At 32.1% G+C, this 22,765-nt stretch overlaps 1 protein-coding gene across 1 annotated transcript in view; it reads left to right on the top strand.

Annotated features, from left to right (window-relative positions):
• LOC149481173 (uncharacterized) overlaps positions 1-20,841 on the top strand; it is a 32,598-nt gene extending 11,757 nt beyond the window's left edge. The window contains exons 2-7 of the mRNA XM_089705474.1: positions 5,575-5,798; positions 7,528-7,681; positions 10,121-11,401; positions 11,961-13,157; positions 16,707-17,672; positions 18,348-20,841. Of these exons, the coding sequence (XP_089561600.1) occupies positions 5,575-5,798; positions 7,528-7,681; positions 10,121-11,401; positions 11,961-13,157; positions 16,707-17,672; positions 18,348-19,790 (5,265 nt within the window). The 3' untranslated portion in view covers positions 19,791-20,841. The remainder of the gene's footprint in view (positions 1-5,574; positions 5,799-7,527; positions 7,682-10,120; positions 11,402-11,960; positions 13,158-16,706; positions 17,673-18,347) is intronic.
• The last annotated feature ends 1,924 nt before the right edge of the window (positions 20,842-22,765 follow it).

A 22,765-nucleotide genomic window follows, 5' to 3' on the forward strand; every position in this document is an offset into this window, starting at 1 on the left:
CGGGGATTTTCCGAGCATTTCCCGGGGATTTTCCAGACATTTACAAAAAAAGAAAAAGAAAGCTAAAATCTTTCATATTAAATGTAGGTATATGGGATATTCATATTTCATACTTAATGTATGGGAGGGTTTAAAGATAATTTTTTTGATATTTCTCGATTTATTTTTAAAAATTTATTACCGCCATTTTACTCATTAGGTTAAGTACTTTCGATATCAGTTTAAAGTTTTTTGTTATCTGTGATACTTACGGAAAAATCGCCTGTGCACACTTAACGATTACACCCTGTATAATGATGCGCTCAAACTGTTAATCTACATTTAATTTAGATTATTATTTGAATTACTAAGTAATGTAGAATTTAAATCAAATTCATGTTTTCCTCAGATTTTCGATGTCCTCCGATTTTAAGATTTTCTTATCAGAGTATTCAATTTTAATGTAGTTTATTTTTATAAGAGACAATTAAGAACATTCAAAAATAAAGTGTCACGTATTTTTTTTAAACGACGAATGACGAAAAACGACGTAATCGCGGACGAAGTCGCGGGCAACAGCTAGTATATGATAAATCATAAACAATAGGTAAATAACCTTGTGGATATAGTTATTATGCCCATGCAATTTAATGCGAATCGATATTGACATGTACCTACGTAGATATACTGTTCAATTTGCGCTATTTTGAACTACGCTAAAATATTATAAAGTAAATTCCATAACCGAATGATAACCCACAGAGTAATAAGAATAGTTGCAAAAAGTCACAGTATACTTTCAAGTAACAAATACAGAGATACGTAAAAGTTTTCTACCTTCACGTATTGATTCCTAAGATTCCCACGGTACGGAGGAGACGAGATCGATGCGTCTTACTCAGACTACTAGGTGACCTAGTTTCTGCCACATTTCCTAGAAATTAGCTTCGCCGATGTGCTCTTAAATCTTTTTAATTTTTTTCCCAATGTTACTACCATTCAGTAGATCACAATTACTATTGTTAATTTGCTCATTCGTTTAATTAGAAAATGTAGCGCCTACGTAATTTTAGTACGTTTCCAAATTGTGTGGGTTTTTTATTGTTACAGATAACGCGGAAATGTGCATATTTTTCTTAATTCCTCTTAGATAAAAACAGAAGCAAAACCGCTGCCAATATTCAACCTTATGGTAATACGTGTATAAACTATACAAGCTGTTGCAAGCATTGTTCTGAAATATGTAGTTTATTTTAAATACCATCTTCATATTTTGAAATAGTACTTTGTTTCTGATTTCTTATCGTTAATCAATAAAACATTAAATTTAAGATAGACTCCCCAGATAGGTATTTTCACACATTGTGAAATTAGGAAATCCTTAGTTAGTTTATTTCTGCATTGTAATAGCCTGATTAACTTTCGGCTAATTCTTTTATTATAAAAGATATATCATCATTTTTTAACAAAAATACAGATACAATTATTATTAAACTTATACGCATAAACGATAACAATATCAGTACAAAATAAAAATTCTACCATTTTATGTTCCCTCAAAAAGCTATAAGAATAAAAATGATTGCCATGGTAACAGACCGTTTTCAGCATGAGTAAATAATACATAAGAATCAAACCGTATCAATACAAAATACACCCGTGGAATAGAAATCGGTAAGTTTACGAGCACGTCTCAATTTGATGGTGTTTTCCGGCTTCAACATGGCTATCGACTAATCTAATTGATTGGCAATCTACACCTTAATTAACATTCAAGGCTCGTGATAGCTTCTACTTTTAGTCCTGTATAATATTATGCACGCAATAAATCAAATATATATCTTGATTTAATAACGTTATGAATATGACATCCACCAAACGTGAATGAAGAGCAGTTATTATGTATGCTTTTATAATTTATGTATTGGAATATTTTTGAAACAATCACCCATGCAAAAAAACAACCATATTTAGAAATATTGCACATAGGAAATAACTCTACGTATGTATTCTGTAATCTTTTATTAGTTTTTCTTGATTCCAAGGCAGGATAAGTAAGATTTAGGTATTCTCGTTAAAGAAACGTAGTAAGGTACTAAGACAAGGACATAAAATTATTTTTGCCGCGAAATCTTGAAGGAAATGTAATACGTGATGAAAATTTGTATCTAACGTTCCATTATTGTGAAATCTCTTATAAAATTCAAGATAAATACAATACTATATTTTGTCCAAATTAAAAATTGTAAGTCTTAACTATTCGTACGGTATATATTTATAGCATTCAAATGCTTTATATATTTTAAAAAAAGAATAGAAAATATCGATCACTAGGCGCGATTCGAAACCGCGTCTTCTGCCTTACATTGTGCTTACCTACTAGATAATACATTTGCCTTCATTTGGGTATTATCAGTTGCAAAATAATTGTACTATTTTGCTCATGTAATGTATGTAAGTAGGTACGTGATCGCGAACAATTTTCTGTTATTTTTCCTATTGTATACCTACATAGGTACTTACTTGTTCATTTTACGTGATAGATAAAAAAACTTTATTTATAACGGGAAAATAGAGCTTGAATATAATATCTAAATACTTTATATAATTCATCGAAAATCGAAAGAAGGCATAAACACGTAGGAAATTAGACACTAATACAAACACGAATACTACAAATTATTGTACTCCGTGACCCAATATAAAATAATTCAGAAAAAAGTCTTCATTTGTAGGTTCTTAAATATTTCCAAATCTTAATTTTCTTTTTTAAATTGATTTCTAACTAATATTTGGATTAAACGATTTAACAATTGACTAATGTGATACATCCCTAATTATCGTATGATGTATTTAGATAATTTTTTTCTTAATTACACACACAGTTTAATATTCGTGCTACATTCCTTTGGTCCTAATCTTATCAAATTATGAAATAAAAGATTAAAAGAAATATTAAACTGAATTACTACACTACATATAATGTTTTACTGTTGTTTATAAAGTCAACATTACTTTTGTAATTATTTGTAAACCTTTTTAAATGAAAATTTTTATACACCTATTGAAAAACTCAGTGTTAGTTACCTGCCCGTAAAATCCTTTCACTGCTATAAAAGCTATATATTAATATATATAATTATATTAAAAGTATTCAAATTTATTATGGTAAGTAAAAAAGTTAAAATTCTTAGAAAACATTTTCTGTCGTGTCGATAAGTTAAATTAGTGTTTGGCCTTACGTACTCCGTCACGTCTTTTCGATAACTTCATTGTTCGAGTGAATTTCTCAGAAGTACAAGTAGAGAAAAAATCTGTGACATTCCGAGAGTAATATTGTTTAAAGTTTATTACGATTGTATTGTATAAAAACACAGGTATCCTTATACGGTCATTTAATAAAAACCGATAGATAATAAAGACTTGAATGAACTTTTTTTATAAGTTCCCATTTCGAAATTGACATTTTGGAAAATTTATGCTTGATTCTTATGATGTTGTTGTTGTGATGTCTATGTAATTTTATTGATTTGAATTAATAAACAAATATTTTGTTGCTATAAGAGTCTTTTTTTCCTGGATTATATCATCCTTTAATCCTTATTTTCGAATATTGAAATTCAGTATATTTGTATTTTCCCACATTGCTATTATCTCAGAAATGAAATTATTTTTGTGTTTGGTAGGTCTTCAAAGTTAAAAATAATTATGACAACAGTATCTTTTCTTTCTTACATTATAAAAAAGTGAAATTGTTAAAGACCACATCGACTGTAGTCTGAAATTAAAATGTCTTTCTTATCAAAATTTAAGCAATTACCTTCGAATTATATGTTATACCTATCTTATATGTACCAACATATAAACTTATACGAGTGAAGGCATAAATAATTTGGAAAATCCAAAAGTGCACGCCTCATAATTTTTTTTTAATAAATATTTTTAATTATTATTTTTGTTTATTTAATAACAATTAAACCACTTCGAATCAGACCCTGAAAAATGAAAGGGTTCTATTCCTGAGCATACTCAAGCGTAAGAGAAAAAATAAGACTCGATTAGTAAAGTATTTCGGTCGCTATCGTGTTAACAAGAAAAAGGATCCGCACATACAGACACACGGACGTCCAAGACAGAACTTTTTTAAACTGTTTTTTAACTAGTTTAAATAACAAAAATGACATCAAAAATATCATGAACGTTAAAAATAGTGTTTTTTCTTAATATGTGTGTGTATGTATTATCTTACAAGTGCAATGTATGATACATAAAGACATTTTAAGTTTGAAAAATCAGATGTTTTGCGCGAAGCGACAGTAGTACCCACCTCAACGCTTCGCTTATGAGGCGTGCAATAAGTTGTTAGAATTGTACATGCATGATGCAAATGTATCCAATTTAATAGCCTTTTATTGGATAATATCGAAAGCGCAGCGGAGGTCTCCCTATGATATCTACATCCGCCAACAAAATTGAATCTTCTTCAAAGATATCGTCGATATTAGATTCTATATATATCGTCATTTAAAATTCTAGCCAGATTTAAGTTCATGGAAATGCAGTTTTTTATATAAGTAGTTACATGTTTTAGGTTTTTTTATTTAAAGATTTTTTTTGATATCGGTATTTGGGTAAATCGTATCTATAATAAATGAAAATCTTATAGAATAAACTTTAGTAAAGAAACTACTTACCACTAATCGTAAAAAAACATGCAATACTAACTATAGATATTAAAAAACGTTAACAAATTAATCAAAAAAGGTCAGTATTAAAATTCTTGTAACACAAAAAATGTTACCTACGTTCCAATGAGTGTTTTTTTTTTGGATATTTAAACATTCACAGAAATTGGAATCGCTATAAACTTTTAAGTACTGGTCATTTATAGTAAGTATTTAAACTTCGTAATTAATTGCATCAGTTCTTAATCCTAAAATAAAAACTAATCTTTTTGGCATATTTCCATGTGAGTGCGGGAGTATCTAAATTATTTTACCAATGTTAAGACTTAAAACATCCAGCTGAAATAATTATGAGTGCTTAAATTGATCAAATATCATATTCGTAAAATACATAACAGAGATATTGCATCAGTCGTAATTGTTTCCAGATAAAAAGCTTCGTGGAAACGTTTAAATGTACTTGTAAATTTCAATCCAGGGATTTCATTTACCATTTTTCCGGAACTCAAATATCAGTAAATTCAACACAGTGTTCAAAATACACTAACTAGAACTCTGATTTTAGAAATCACGTAAAACTATGTGAAGGGATAAAGCTTAGAACGAGTTTTGGTTAAAATTCGGGTGTCACATCGTTAACTCACTTAAAACATCAGTTTTAAAGCATATTTGCTACGTGAACGGCTTTTTAACGTAATTTTATCCACGTGCCGAATTTGGCTTGTGGAAAAACGTAATACGGTTTATCCAAACTGCTTTATCATGCATTAATATAATAAGTATTATCCTCAAAGAAAAGAAATTGTTTACATTTGATAAGAAATTTAAAAGTTTGCAACATTATTCCCGAGAGAAAAATCTAACCTCTGTCTTGTCTTCATCATCTCTAAAATGTCTCTATCCTTTCCAGGCCCGCCTATCACAACTCGCAGCAGTCATAGCTGTGGTTATATCCATATCATCCAGCAGTATCGTGACACCACCGAAGAAGGATGGCACCTTCGAGCTGCTTATTCTGCACAACAATGACATGCACGCAAGATTCGAGCAGACCTCCCAGTTGAGCGGGGCTTGTACTACCGCTGACAGAGACGCGGGGAAATGCTATGGAGGCTTCCCGAGGGTTGCTCATGTGTGAGTACTTCTTTTTGTTTTGTTTTACATCTATATTAGATCGCACATTTGTATCGGAATGTATAGAACGTATAGGTAACATTGGAGTTAATCTTCACAACTTTATAATATAGGTAAACGTTAATTATTGTACGGCTAAAAATATTATATAAAAGTGAGGGATGTTATTCTTAAAAACTTTACAAAATTTATAATTTCTTATGACGATATAAATTAACAACTTACACCAAGGAGAGATGAAGTCAGTTTAAAATCATCTGAAGGATAAAATATTGTCAACCTGGTTCCTTTTCTATCCAAATTAGTTCTTATAAAGTAGAAGAGTAGAATATTAAACACGAAACATACATTTTGTGTTTACGACTGCGAAACGAAAATATAACATTTTCACGTGACCAAAATTCGGTCAGGACTCTCGAGAACCTTATAATATTATTAGTTTTCATCAGCTTATCATTGTTGTATACCCTCGGGACTTAGTTTAGTAGTTTGCTTCGTAACATGGATTAATGGAATCAGGTTAATACCGTGACATGTTAGTGCGTTCCAATAACTATTCTTACATTTGCATAATAATTTTTGACAACGTATGAAAAAACTTACTAATTATCTTTGTTGGTTGAAACGTGATTTTTGCACGCCTCATAAGCGAAGCGTTGAGGTGGGTACTACTGTCGCTTCGCGCAAAACATCTGATTTTTCAAACTTAAAATGTCTTTATGTATCATACATTGCACTTGTAAGATAATACATACACACACATATTAAGAAAAAACACTATTTTTAACGTTCATGATATTTTTGATGTCATTTTTGTTATTTAAACTAGTTAAAAAACAGTTTAAAAAAGTTCTGTCTTGGACGTCCGTGTGTCTGTATGTGCGGATCCTTTTTCTTGTTAACACGATAGCGACCAAAATACTTTACTAATCGAGTCTTTTTTTTTCTCTTACGCTTGAGTATGCTCAGGAATAGAACCCTTTCATTTTTCAGGGTCTGATTCGATGTGGTTTAATTGTTATTAAATAAACAAAAATAATAATTAATAAATAATTATTAAAAAAAAATTATGAGGCGTGCACTTTTGGATTTTCCAAATTATTTTACTCTACATTAGGCGATGTTTATTTTTTTGCTACATACATAGATTGGGCAACATTAACAAAACCCTTAATCGAAATAACGCAATGATAGAAAATCAAGGGCCAAGGTAGTTTACAACTGTGGAATTTTGCAAGAACGCATGATACAATTGTTCAGTCGGATATTTAAATTAAAATATATTTTCGCAATATTACTTATTACATTACATGTTACGGAATAGTAAATTACTATATCATGTTTAAGTACGTTCTACTAATTACATCGTAAAAACGTTTACCTAATTAGGTTGCACTTGCTGTATTTTAAATATTGCCAACGTAGTTGTCAATATGTACTAATTTACATTTTAAATGCACATTTTAAAGCTCTACTGACACTCTTTAATTCAGATTAACATTATAAGTCAAATGTGCAATCTTACACCTCCTCAAAAACATATAAAAGTAATAGACATTATAACAAAAACATAAAACAAACATGAGACAATGTGTCTTAAAAACGTAATTGTTTTTCATGTCATTAATGATGTAGGTATAATTTTATCACAAGCAATAAAATGGCTATTGAAATAACGTTAATGTTATGCGTAATAACGTACTGACAGTTGAAAATTAACAAATTTCAGAGTAAAAGAGGCCAGAAAAGCAGCCGCCTCCGGCGAAGGTCCGCCTGTATTGTATCTGAATGCTGGTGACACTTACACGGGGACCGCTTGGTTCACGATATACAAATGGAAAATTGCTGCTGAATTCCTTAATGCATTACAACCTGATGCTGTAGTAAGTATATACTTTATATGTATTTAATATACTACATATACATGTTCCTTTTGTATTTGTGAAATCGTTATTGCTATACATGTGTGTGTGAGTTGTATTGTCTTGTTATTTTTTACAAGGCGCAACCATAAAGCATAGATAATTAGAAGACATCAACAAGAGCTATGAAAAAACGCGGTACTTAAGCGGAATTATGATTTATTTATAGTTGCGATGTTCACGCTAATGAACTCAAAAGGCTGTAGGTGGTCCCTCCCACATCCTTTGAGATCTTTCTGTTAGACTTCAACCTACGCCAATTTTCTGTTACAGCTTTTGTATGGGTGTAAGCTCTTGATACAAGTTTCAGAGCGTAATTTTAATTTCAACTTACGTAATAAGTGGCTGTTTCTGAAATATGTTATTATTGATAATGTCAAGTATATTTTCTGACGATTAAAATTTCAGATGTTGTCATCTAAGGTTGTCACATATTTATTATTTATAACGAAAAGGAAGGATCTAAGAATAAGCTCTTTCGATAATAAAATGTAGGTATTTCATTGAAGAGAGACACAAATTGGGGAGCTCGTTAAGCTTTTTAAGGAGCTTAGGGGCAATTTATCGCAAAAAATGCTTTATTGGAAATCTTAACAAGCAAACGTTCGTCAATGCTTATTTTAGTACATTGCGTATACAAACCCAGTAAATGGAAGTTAATTCTTGATATGTACGAATACGAGTTTTTGCGTCAACGCCCCTAATTTGCTAAGGTCTTATTGACCGGAGTTATCGGTAAGCCTGAGATGGCGTGTTGATCCGAATTGCGGTTGCTTTGTAGAACCTAAGCTTATGTGATGTGAAACATGTCAATGTCATTTACATGTCCGTTTATAGTGTTTCCTCGACATACACGTATTTCATACTGTGAACTTGTGCACGTTTTTGTGTTTATTTTTTCAGGAAAATAGGACAAAATTGAAGAAGTTGAACGTACTTTTTTTATTTATTATAAAAATATATCTAATTTAAAAATTTGTTTACTTGATAAAGCATTAAATAGGTTGAAATTACGAGACATTCCGATAGCATTTTTTGAAATTAAGTAATGTGTAAATTTTAAATCAACGTAATATTTTGAGTTAGTAAAACTACAACCGACAAATGCAATAGAAAATACGGGGGACTAATGCACATGACATTTAAATTACAGTAAAATAGAATATGCTTTGTTCCAGTTATGTCATATCATATTTTCATACATCTTCAGAGATTTACATAACAAACAATTCGCCATTGTTTATTTTTCTGACAAGATCTGTTTTTAAACACGTCATTACGCGTAATATTTGCCTTGTACTTTAATTAATAATTAAAGTAACTGAATCGTGATTAAATCCGAGGTTAAGAAATCGTTAATTGTACGATATATTATACATAATAGCCAAATTTATGTAAATTTAGGGCAGATACGATAGATTTTATAGTATTCATGTTTGAATATAAAAAAATTGAGACGATGTCTTTTTATTACAAAAGGTAGAAACCTGCAGCACTTTTCAACTTTGATGTTAAATCGTTTTCCAATTTATCTATTTTCACATCAAAATGAATCTCAACGTCGCGCACAAAGGCCGGTTAAATCAATCACCAAAATGAAATGACATTTTCATAGCAGAAATTTTCTATCGCTGACACGCCTCGGTTCAGCTATATTTATTACATGCACAGCTACATAACAGTACTATGTACAGTTGAAAATCAATACTGGACTTGTTGCATGTTCGGTTACATAATGTGAAATGACAGTACCTATAAACAAGATGTATAGAATTAATCAGTGTTCGTATCATGCCTTTGAATCTCATTAGAGACGCGAGTAATGTAGATCTTAGTTCAATTGTACTATGGCTACCTATGGCTATACATAATGTTGACTGTAATTTTAGAGTTTTAGTATAGGTAGGTACCTACTATGTACTTAATACTGGTGATTAAACAGTTTCGGAAAAAAGGATTCCGATTAGAAGTTTTAAATTATTGGAAATGTAAGTTGGTTTGTAATTCTCGATTAAATATATACCTACTACTAACAAGTCAACACAAAAATAAGAGTACTTCCATGGTACTACCTACTAACATAATAAAAAATATGACTTTAATACAATGCTTAACAGACCTTATGTCATCTAATTAATCACAGGGGTGGTGGTTTTCATTAATGCATGTTTTATTCATAATATGTGTTTTTGTGTTTCATGTTCCTAACCACTGCTTAATCTATTTACAATACACTTATTTCATATTATGTCTTATTCTTATCAAATTCTTTACTATGGATCATAATGAACTAATGAATGCACAACATTTCATTTTCCTTTCAAAAGTCTATCTAACAAAATTAACAAAGGTTAATTTGTCTATCATTGTAAACTATATCACACTTTTTTCTAATTTCAGTCTCTTGGCAACAATGAATTTGACGAAGAAAAGAAAAGTATTTCACCTTTTCTTCAAAATGTGGATTCAACCATAATTGCTACAAATGTGATCGTCAACACACCAGAGGCTCAAAGTAAAATAAAGAAATCTTCCATTATCAACATCGATGGCACTGAAGTTGGTATTGTTGGATTTCTTACACCCGAAGTGTCAGTCTTAGACAGCGAGGGAAAAATAGAATACATAGATGAAGTTTTGGCACTCACAGAGGAAATAACTAAGCTGAAAAAACAAAACATTAAGATTATTATAGCTTTAGGTTACTCAACTTCCAAAACTATTGAAATAGCCCAAGAGGTAGACGGTATTGACTTGGTCATAGTCGGAAATCAAAACAAATTCTTTACAAATGGAACTACATTGAATGATGGAATAGAAGATGATGAAAATTTAAGAATTATATCACAAAGTTCCGGCAAACGTGTCCCCGTCATAAAATCCTATGCTTATTCGAAGTACTTAGGAAAAATTAATCTAGCATTTGATAATCATGGAGAGTTAATCCACTTTAATGTAGATTATCTTCTTCTTGATAATTCGATACCACAAGATTCTGAAGCCTCACGTATGACCAACCACATGGAAAACAATTTATCATTTAATTCGATGTCTCTTGGACAGACAGCTGTAGTACTCGATGGTAGCTCCTGTAGGAGGGAAGAATGTAATCTCGCTAATTTACTAATTGATGCTATAATACAATATTATGCTAGCAGATTTGAAGGCGCGCGTTGGACAGACGCACCAATTGCTATTATCCATGGGGGCGCATTAACCGGTAGGATTGCCCCTGAGAAGCGACCGGGTGATATAACAAGAAATGATTTAAATTCCGTTATTACTTCCTCCAGTAATTTAGTAGCCGTCACAATGAATGGAAAAATATTAAATGAAGCTCTTGAACATTCTGTTTCTAGTTACACAACTGCCGGTTCAGAAGGATTCCTACAGTTTTCTGGTATTAGAGTAACATACGATTTTAAGAAAGACTCAGGTTCAAGGATTGTAAATGCTTTAGCTCGTTGTTGGAATTGTGCTATACCTGAATTTTATGAAATTGAAGATGACAGAGACTATAAAGTAATAATGCCTTCTTCACTAGCTAACGGAGAGTTGGGTTATTCTATGTTTACAAATCTAGCAAAAGTAAATCTAAATTATGACGAAGTTACGTGTGTTACGGAATTTATTTCAACAAGAAGTCCGGTATACCCAGAAATAGCTGATCGCATAATTCTAGTCAACACTGATGCAGTTCCAGATTCCGCTAATATCATTAAATCATCAATGTTATTAACAATTATATTACTTATCAGATATTTAATTTTGTAATTTATGTAAAATACATTTTATTTTTTATGTTTTATTTATTTCGGCTTTATGACATTTGCAAACCGTATATTATTTTAAAATATATTATATGTTAATCTGTGAAACTTGTATTTTATTTCATCTTATGAAATATTTCAGTAAGTACCCTTTGCATGACCTATTTCAATAAATAAAATGATTCGTTTTTTTCTATCTTACTTTACTGCTCCAGGGACTACTTGCTGATGAATCTTAGAACTTTAGTTTTATAAAGCCTTTCCTTTATTATTTCCACTTTGTGAAAATTACAATTATTTTAACAGTTTCATTCTTCGCACCACATATATTTTACTACCTCTAACACTATGGTACTCTCTTTGCTTATAAATTAAAGCATGTTTTTCTTTAATATCGCTCAACGGATATTTCCTTGTTCTATTAAAAATCTACCTATGATATCTTACATTTAATTTACTTTTTGTTTCAGTCCCTTGGAAATCATGAATTCGACAATGGAATCGCTGGTTTAGTGCCGTTTATTGCCAACTTGACTTGTCCTAATCTTGCTGCAAATCTCGTCCTCGATGAAGAACCGGAATTAAGGGCACAACAAAAATTAAAAAATTCTGTAGTTTTCGATGTAAATGGTGTTAAAGTAGGCGTTATTGGATACTTAACGCCAGATACACAATTCCTTGCGATAAGAAATAAAGTCAAGTATATAAGTGAAGTCACTGCAATAAAAAATGAAGTTAAAAAACTTCAAAGTGAAGGAGTTAAAATATTAATTGCATTAGGACATTCAGGCTTTACGAAGGATTTAGAAATAGCAAAAGAAGTAGATGGTATAGATCTAGTCATTGGAGGTCACACAAATACTTTTTTATGGAATGGACCTCCTCCCGATTCTGAAGTTCCTATCGGGCCTTACCCAAAGATAGTTAAACAAAATTCTGGAAGAAACGTTCCTGTAGTACAAGCATATGCATATACTAAATACTTAGGTTACTTGCGTTTGACATTTAATTCCGAAGGAGATATTATTAATATAGGTGACACTAATCCAGTGTTGTTAAGCCCCGAAATCCCTCAAGACCCGGAAGTTTTGTCTATAGTAAATAAATATCGCGGAGATGTAATGAAAGTATCTGAAGTAATCGTAGGTAGCACACTAGTCTTTTTGGACGGACAGTCATGTCGATTAAGAGAATGTAATATAGGTAATTTAATCACTGATGCTATAGTTCACAAGTATGCGTCGGAATACACGGGTAAGGGTTGGACGGACACTCCAATAGCAGTTTTACAAGGAGGTGGTATACGAGCATCTATAAATAATATCAATAAAATAACTAATATAACTAAAGGTGATCTACTTACTGTGATGCCTTTTGATGACAGGGTTGTAAGAGTCACGATGAACGGTTCAGACATTCGTATAATGTTGGAGCATTCAGTTGCTGAATATAATCTTATTCGTGCTCCAGGCCAATTTCTACAGTTTTCTGGTATGCGAGTAGAATATGACTTAAAAAAGAAACCTGGCCAAAGAGTCGTAAAAGCTCTAACATTATGTGGTAATTGCAAAATACCTATGTTTGCACCTATAAATAACAGCGCTTCTTATAATATACTCATAAATGGATTTTTGTCGATGGGCGGCGATGGTTTCTCCATTTTTACAGTGCAGCCGTTTACTTATTTAAACTTTAACGAGCTCTCAGCTACAATTGAATACGTGAATAAGTCGAGTCCTGTATACCCCGCATTAGAAAGTCGGATTATTATACATAATGCAGATGCGATAAGTTTCGCGAATCGTAAAATTATATCAAGCATTGTTATAATAATAAATTTTATAATTTATTCGATAATCTCCTTATAAGATTTCAATTTTCTTATGTTGTTTAAGAAACTCTTGTGTGTTAAACCGCATATTGTATCACTTCGTTTTTAAAAAAGTGATGAAATTTTATAGATAACTCGTTGTCCCTTGGGTCTACTTGTAACTAGGGCCCCGACATCGCCCGTGCATATTTAATGCAGCACTGAGGGGTCAAAAAGAAGTAAAATCCTTTTTGAAATCGGTCCAGTAGTTCCTTGGGTTAGCGGCTAGCGCATTCAAATAAGAAAACAAACAGGAACAGTATTATTAAATATAGATGATTAATATTTATGTCATAAATAATGATTTATCAAGCCAAAAATTGGGTAAGTCAGTTACTAATATATTGGCATTAAAATATATTCCGTTCGCTTTTTTTTAATGCTGAAGATTTGATTAGGTCTTGTCTCATAAAGGCACACTTTATCTTCCTTCGATCGATTAGCTAGGTCAAATGAGAGATTTTTAATCAATCAATCATAATTTTTAATTATATTAATTTTAGAATTAGTAGTAAGTAGCTTACTGCTTACTGCTTACCGTCGCCGCACACGAGCCACGGGCCACAGCCACAAACGCCGCCACGAGAAGCTAGAAGCGTGTAGCGTGTGGCCGCCACAGGCGTCAACCGTGTGGGGCGAGTCCATATAAAATGTATGAAAAGTGCAGGAAATATGCCCGTGGCGGCGTTTGGTGGCCGGTGGCCGGTGGCCCGTGTGCGGTAGCCCGGTACTGCTTTCTTTCCCTTCTCCTACAACGTTACCATCTAAGCATATTTAAACCGCTTTCACAATTTTTTCAAACTGTTATTTGAATATTATTTATAATAATAAGTTATAATCAATATGTAGGTGTTAATTAATTTCGCGAATTTAATATTTCTATCCTCACAATTCGGAACAAATCTAATAAGTACTACGTATAATTTTATTTAAGTACTTACAATCAATGATATTTTATGTATAGATACGTTATATACTCACAATATATCCAAAAAAAATGCTTCATATGCAGTGTCAGGCACACACAAATACAATTTTCATTTTACTTAATTTATTACATTGACAGACTGTATAAGAGAGATGGCTCTAATAAAATGATATAAATAAAAAAGACAAAGATAGTTTGTCACTTCCGCGCAGGTGTAAGCAAAAGTCATAAGAATTCACCAATTAAATATAAATAAACAAATAGTTGCCATGGTAATTGGCATAGATAAACGACACAGAAGATTCAATGTTATAGATGTTAAGTTTCCTGCACAAGTAAATAAATGAGACAATTTCATTTACTATTTTATGATTATTATGATGTCGTATTAAAATGAAAAAAAAAATAAAAAACTTTTTTGGAGATATAACTGTATTAAGTATTTATTACTAGCTGTGGTGTTCGTTTAAGTCATCATCATTTCACCCGATAATCACCCACTGCTGAGCATACTGCATATAGTCCTCCTTATAGAACTCCATAAGGACCGATCTTACGCTATTCGTTTCAAGGCAGTTCCCGAAACCCGTACAAGGTCATCACTCCAACTTTTTTTTTTTTTTTTTTTAATGTATAAGTCGGCAAACGAGCTTGCGCGTCACCGTACAGAAAGCGATGATTGGCGCCGCCCATGAACAACCACAGACTTTGGAGTATTGTGGTTGCGTTGCCGGCCTTTGAGGGAGGAATACGCTCTCTTCTTAAAGTATTCTAAATTATAGTCCTTGGGAAATGCCGAATTTGGAAGGTCGTTCCACAGAGGAGTAGTGCGCGGTAGGAAGTTCCTCCTAAAACGCACGGTGGAAGAACGCCAAGTATCGAGATGATGTGGGTGAAATTTGAGCTTGTGGCGTGCGCTTCGGTGGTGAAATTCGGCGGCTGGTATTGTACCGAACAGCTCTTCAGAGCATTCACCGTGGAAAATGCGGTAAAAAACGCAGAGAGATGCGACATCTCTACGGAGAGCCAAAGAGTCCAGCCGATCAGTAATACAAGGATCATCCACAAACCGTGTTGCACGTCGCTGGATTCGGTCAAAAGGAAGGAGCTGGTACTTGGGTGCACCGGCCCAGAGATGGGAACAGTATTCCATGTGCGGCCTGACCTGTGCCTTATAGAGTTGAAGGCGTTGGCCGGGTGTGAAATACTGTCCCGCTCTACAGAGCACACCAAGTTTTTGAGAGGCTAACTTAGCCTTACCTTCCAGATGACAACGAAACTGGACATCACACGAAATGTCGACACCAAGTATACTAATACTAGCTGAGACTCTGGTAGGAATGCCAACTTGTAGGATAATTATAATAATAGTGGTGCCTAGATGAAAAAAAAGGATGAAATAAAAGAAAGGATGAAGTATAAGCCTTTTTTATCTAAAACACAAATAAAATTTATATATGTTCAATAGCTATTTACAGAAAAGCAAATAGCCTTTTTCGTCAGTAGCGATAATCTTTTCTTCAATGTATACGTATATTCAACATCATTTTTGCAAACAAACATTTTTGCCATCACGATTTCATTGTATATAATAAATAGATATATTTGTTAATTATATGCACTGTGTGGATTTAAATATAAAATTAATCAAGTATTTACCCAAATCGAAATTAATAAAATAACCGTTCTATTTTCAATAATCGTATCTACATGATAATCTTTGAACACAGTGTACGCTAGCTTTGTCACACTAGTGATTGAAGCAATGTTTTATCCCTTTCATTATTTCAATACACGTGTCAAGCAAGTGTCATTAATAAAGAATTGTAAATTGTTATTTTTACTCTTAAACTGTAATAATTTAATATATTTTGCTGTGATATGATATTCCTTTATCTTTCTTTATTTTTTTGCACGAATACGTGCACTTTCTGAACACACAGGAAGGCATTTTCGACAACTTTAATGTACCTATAGGCACATGCGCTCACTGGGACCGGTGACAATCTGACTGATTGCATTGGTCCCAAATAGGACCAATTCACGGAATCAGTTTTGGTGCGTTGATGACGTATCTACCTCTTGTTTCTATATATAATATCATTGCTTACAATATATTAATTAATGTAGTTATTAGTTCAGTAGTTGTTACAATTACTTTATAATAAATCAATGTTACCTCTTAATGCACTTTTATTTATTCATTTGGCACAAGAAAATTCCTTTACATATATTTTACAATCCTGGTGCGTAGGTTATATTATGTACATACCCGTAGTTGGATAGCTTTTGTTGTATGTTATTGCTATATTTATGGGACTACTCATTCATATACAATCGATTTCTATTTATAAACATTCAAATCTTTACTTTCGTATTTTTGAAACATATACTGACAATAATTTTCTTTTGTTACAGTCTCTTGGAAATCACGAGTTCGATCATGGAGTTAGCGGATTAACACCATTTATAGAAAATCTAACATCTCCAGTATTAGCTGCTAATCTCGTACTCACTAAAGTACCCGAATTAGAAGCAGAACCCAATTTAAGAAAATCAATTGTATTTAACATATCTGGAACGCCTATTGGAGTTGTCGGTTATCTAACACCAGAGACAAAAAAATTAGCCGTAAAAAATAATGTCGAGTATATAGACGAAATAATTGCATTAAAAGAAGAAGTGGCAAATCTAAAAAGTGAAGGTGTGAAAATAATTATAGCTCTAGGACATTCTGGATATTTAAAAGACATTGAAATCGCAAAAGAAGTAGATGGTCTGAATTTAGTTATTGGAGGACATACTAATACTTTTCTCTGGAATGGTACCAGCCCAGATTCTGAGAAAATAATAGGTCCATATCCCACATATGTGACACAAGCTTCAGGTAAACAAGTACCTGTAGTTCAAGCTTATGCTTACACTAAATACCTAGGTAAACTTCATATGGTTTTTAACAAAAACGGTGAACTTTTAAGCGCAGATGGCAATCCAATCCTGTTGGATAATTCCATACCTCAAGATCCAGAAGTTTTAGAAATAATAAATGGGTATAAAGCAAAAGTTCTAAATTTAACAGAAGAAGTGATCGGCACTACATTAGTTGTCTTAGATGGCCATAGCTGTCAACACAAAGAATGTAATCTTGGTAATTTAATTGCAGATGCCATGATTTATAAATATGCTACAGAATATAAAGGAGAACATTGGACTGATGCGCCCATAGCTATAATCCAAGGTGGGGGTATTAGATCTGCAATCGCAGTTAGGGAAATACCGACCGCAATAACCAAAGGAGATTTAATAGCAGTGCTGCCATTTGAAGGAGTATTGGTAGTTGTAACAATGAATGGCACTATATTAATGCAGATGTTAGAACACTCTGTCGCTAATCTGAATGAATTTGATTATCCTGGAGAATTTTTACAAGTATCAGGAATTAAAGTAGTTTATGACATCACAAAACCCATTGGTTCTAAAGTAGTTGAAGCCACTGCCAGGTGTTGGAATTGCTCAATACCAACATATTCGAAAATTGTCGAAAGCGGGAAATATAGAGTCATCATGCCTAATTTTGTATCCAATGGTGGGGATGGCTATTCAATGTTAAAAGGCTTACCAATACAAGTTTTAAATTATGGCGAAATAGAATGTACAAATGCATATATAAAACATCATAGTCCAGTTCTCCCAGAAATAGAAGGACGTGTAATTATACTTGACAAAAAACTAACTGAAAATGATTCTAATAATTTAACACCGCCTATGATTCTCACAATAGTATTAGTATATGGTATTAGTTTATTGTAACAAATAAATTGTAGAAAATTTAACACATTATTTATATATTTAAGCATTATTAACTTATATGAGTAATATTGATATTGATTGAGTACTTAAAAATTAATATCGTAAGTTTAGATGATAAGTTATACAAAGTTCCTAGTTATGTTCCTATAATAAAAAAATTGATTTGAAAACAGTGTTTTTTTTTTCCCTTGAACACTTTAAGTTACTTTGTTAAGGGTAATTAATTCTTTTAATATTATTTTTTTCCAGTCGCTGGGAAACCATGAGTTCGATGAAGCGGTGGATGGAGTAATACCATTTATAAGAAATTTAACTTCACCGGTATTAGCTGCTAATCTCATTTTAGACGAAGTACCAGATCTAAAGGCTGAAAAAAACCTATACAAATCTATTATTATAAATAAGAATAATGTAAAAATTGGGGTTATTGGTTACTTAACGCCTGATACAAAATTTCTCGCTCCAAGAAATAAAGTAAACTATGAGGATGAAATACCCGCAGTAAGAAGAGAAGTCCAAAAGCTCAAACAAAATGGCGTTAATATAATTATAGCTCTAGGCCATTCTGGTTTTATCAAGGATCTGGAGATAGCCAGTGAAGTTGAAGATATTGATATAGTCATAGGCGGACACTCAAACACGTTTTTATCAAATTTTAATACAACTGAAATACCCGAATTTCCACAGGGACCGTATCCAACTATTGTCATGCAAAAATCAGGAAGAAAGGTCCTTGTGGTGCAGGCGTACGCATACACTAAATATATGGGTAGCTTATATTTAACATTTAATGAAATTGGTGATATTATAAAATACGAAGGGAAACCAGTTTTATTAAATAATGCAGTACCACAGGACCCAGATGTTTTAAATATCGTGAAGACATACCATAGTGAAATTGATCGTATAAATAACGTAGTTGTAGGGAGCTCTCTAACATTTTTGGATGGAGAAAGTTGTAGATTGTACGAATGTAACTTAGGAAACTTTTTAAGCGACATTATGATAAACTACACAAAACATTACTACGCTGAATTTTCTCAAGTAAATATTGCACTTATCCAAGGTGGGAGGATAAGAACGTCGATAGATCAACCAAAGAAACCCTTCAATTTAACAAGAGGCGATTGGATTACAGTCATACCGTTTTCCGATACACTTTGTATAGTCCACATGAATGGAAGTGTGTTAATGAAGGCTTTAGAGCATTCTGTAGATTCATGGAGAAAAATTGACGCAACGGGCCAATTTTTGCAAATGTCTGGTGTAGAAGTAACGTATGACTTAAATAAGGTAGCGGGATCCCGCGTCATTCGAGCAAAAGCTATCTGCAGTGATTGCAATACACTAAAAAATATAGAAGATGGCTTACAGTACCAAATAATTATGTCAGAATTTTTGGCAGACGGAGGAGACGGTTATTTTATGTTCGATGGACTAGAAAAAGAATTTGTGGCATACAATGAAGTTACTTGCGCTCTTGATTACTTAAGCAAGTTTAGTCCAATCAATCCCAAAGTATCAGGACGCATTAAATTATTAAATGAAGATAAGATTATTAATATACCAGTTCTTATTGATGCTGAAATTGGTTCGCCAGACAGACTCTTACCTTCAGGCACAGAGAGAAGACAATTAGATATAGTAACAACAATTATAACAATAATATGCATTGTTTCCCTTTACTCATAGGCACTATTTAATGAAGATTGAATGCCATAAAATGACATGCGATTGCAATCAAGTTCAGATAGTATAATATTAAGTCTTTGATAAAATTAAATTAGCTGATGATACTGCATCATATTGTACTTCCCATTAATCATCAATTGAAAGCTACAATGAGACGACTGAAACTCAATCAAAAACATGTCGTGGAGATGCCTAGCCACTAGCGATCCTGGAGTCAAAAAAATTGTCTAAGTCTCTGGTCTGGCAGAACACAGAAGACACATTACCCACTTGTCTGTAAAGCAAAACGATCAGTACACGGATATTAAATGCCTCTACGGTTTCAACACAACACAAGGGCAAAGCGGAGTTCATAAATAAGATGGGTACGCTATCCGTTCGCCGAGTATCCTCCTCTATTTTGATTAAATCAAAGCATTTAGTTGTAATTCAAAGTGATTATTTAGTATATTTGGTTATATAAAGATACAAAGTATCATAACAAATGAAATTATAAATTTATAGATCTGTACGTTAACGTAGTACCTCAATACAATACGTATTTTTTTATTATTATGTATTTAGAATCTTAGTTTAGAATATGTTTAATACCACAGATTAAAGATAGTTACTACGTTTATACTTATTGTGACTTATATGTGGGTCGTTATATCTTATAATATTAAAAATCTGTTGAGCATTGTTACACCATGAAAAGGATATTAAAAGATTTATAATGAAAATAAAGAAAACTCTACATTTGCTACAAAGAGAATTTATTTGAAAATGCTTATGTTGAATTACATTCACTTGAACCACTTCAACTTATATCTAATATGTTAGGTAATCGATTTATCGATTATAATAATATGATTTATATTTGGCATTACATTTCTTATTCGCTTATATTAAATCCGTAATAAGTTGGAAGTGTATAAATCCTACGAGCCACAGCTTTTAGTTCCTTGTCATGTGGTATTTCTATTAAAGTTACTTATTTTAATTATGAATAAAACAACTTACTGGAAGTATTAAAAGATTAATTACTTCACCTATTTTTTAATACAAAGTTCAAAATACTGATACATTAATTATAATTCAAGATTCGTTTAAATATAAAAGTACTCTATAAATAATAATTTTGAAGTATAAGTATTGTCCACCTTAAATGCTTACTCATACTTATCAAATTTCAAAACAATAAAAAACGTGAATTCTATTTATGTTAAATAATTCAAACAAACTTAAAAGACTGGAGATAGCTGCAAATGAAAACACGCGCTAACAAAGCATAGTCTAGGCCACTCTAGGCTTTGCCTAGGTAATAAATAAAATGTAATAGGTTGTAAAGAAAATGTAAGGGGAGGCCCTTACTTACAGAACTTAAGTTCAGAAGTACTTTATGTAACTATTATACAGCTTATCCACGGATAAACTTATATAGCGTACATCACTATCTAATACACAATTCTCAAATACAATCTCTTAATGATATATAATATTATCGAGCATCTAAAAAATAACTAGGCAGCTTAATGTAACTGCTTATAACTTATTCGCCAATGAAAAGCCGGGTCCGCTACGCACGCGTATAATATGTTTTACAATTCTAAAATAGCCGTGGCTTGTTTACAACTAGAAATGAATAACAAAAATAAAAAATATATGTCTTCATGATCGAAACTTATTGAAAGTTCTCCGCCCCTCTGTCTCACTGTCTGTGCGTTTGTTCGCGGTAAATTCAAAAACTACTGCACCGATTTGCATTAACTATGTACGTAACTATGCGTGATCCCCGACCAAGTGTTGAGTTGGTACATAATTTGTTAAGTTTATGACTATGCAGGCGAAGCCGAAAGAAAAAAAAGCGCAGCGGTCCCGGCTTATCAGACAAAAATTCAAATAAATACCCTAAGGGTTTTCTTAAAACGTAGCATCATAGTGAGTAATTATAACTTACTACTTACTAATCGTAAGTATATATATTACGTACTTGGGTCAATCAATTTTTAAAGGTCCCGATCATAATTTTCTCGTATTTTTTTTTTAACTTAATTTTCAGCATTTTACTATTTCATTTAGAAGATAATTCTTCGTAGATTAAGATTATATAGGCAGCAGTGATGTTGATTAAATACATTTGTGGATTTAACTTCACGAACCGATCTATTCACGGGAAATAATGTCCTTTGGACAACTTACACAATAGTACTTTTTTAAATGTTAAATTCCCTTCAGAATTAAAATAAATTCTTCTAATATTAAATAATAAATAATATTTTGATATTTGTTCTATTTACACCCAAAATACGAAATATTTTTATTAAAATTGAAACGAATGATGTCTTTTGAACAACCAAACAATGTTTCATATATAAAAAAGTTTCAGTAAAGCGGAAATAGTGATATTTTTTACAAAAAAACTATTAAGGCGAGGTTGTTACGTATCGTATTATTGATTTTACTTAATTAAAATGAACTGATTCTCGATATAACTGAATGAATGAAGTATAATGTGATTTTCATATGGGGACATCTTAGTCGTCTTGATTTTTGAAATGTTAAAATTACAATTAAACTAGACATAAAATCGCGTAATAAAAATGTGTTCCCGAAACAGCCGAGTAATAAACAAAACATGAACTATTTAACTGTTAAAGTATAAGTTTTATATAATTATTGTCCTAGGGACAACCAAATTGTCCATGGTACAACCACTTTAGTTGGCCAAGTGACTGGTTGTCCGCGGGACATTTTTAAAATTTTGACCCGCCAAGCAAATACTATTATTATTTTATATATTAATCTCAGCTCACACTAAATTATAGACGAAAGCGCATCTCGTGTAGTATAATTGATAACAATGCATCAAGTACTTAATATGTTTTAATCACAGTTGTCTGACGGACTGACAATAAAGCCACCCCACACTCACCAACGTTGCTCGGACGACTGTTGCCGTGATTTTATACAAATCAAAATGGCGTTTGAGCCCG

This window comes from Colias philodice, chromosome 17 (assembly GCF_061535455.1).
Source record: "Colias philodice isolate Cphi_HAF_F1 chromosome 17, ilColPhil1 Martin Lab GWU primary, whole genome shotgun sequence".
NCBI classification, from domain to species: domain Eukaryota; kingdom Metazoa; phylum Arthropoda; class Insecta; order Lepidoptera; family Pieridae; genus Colias; species Colias philodice.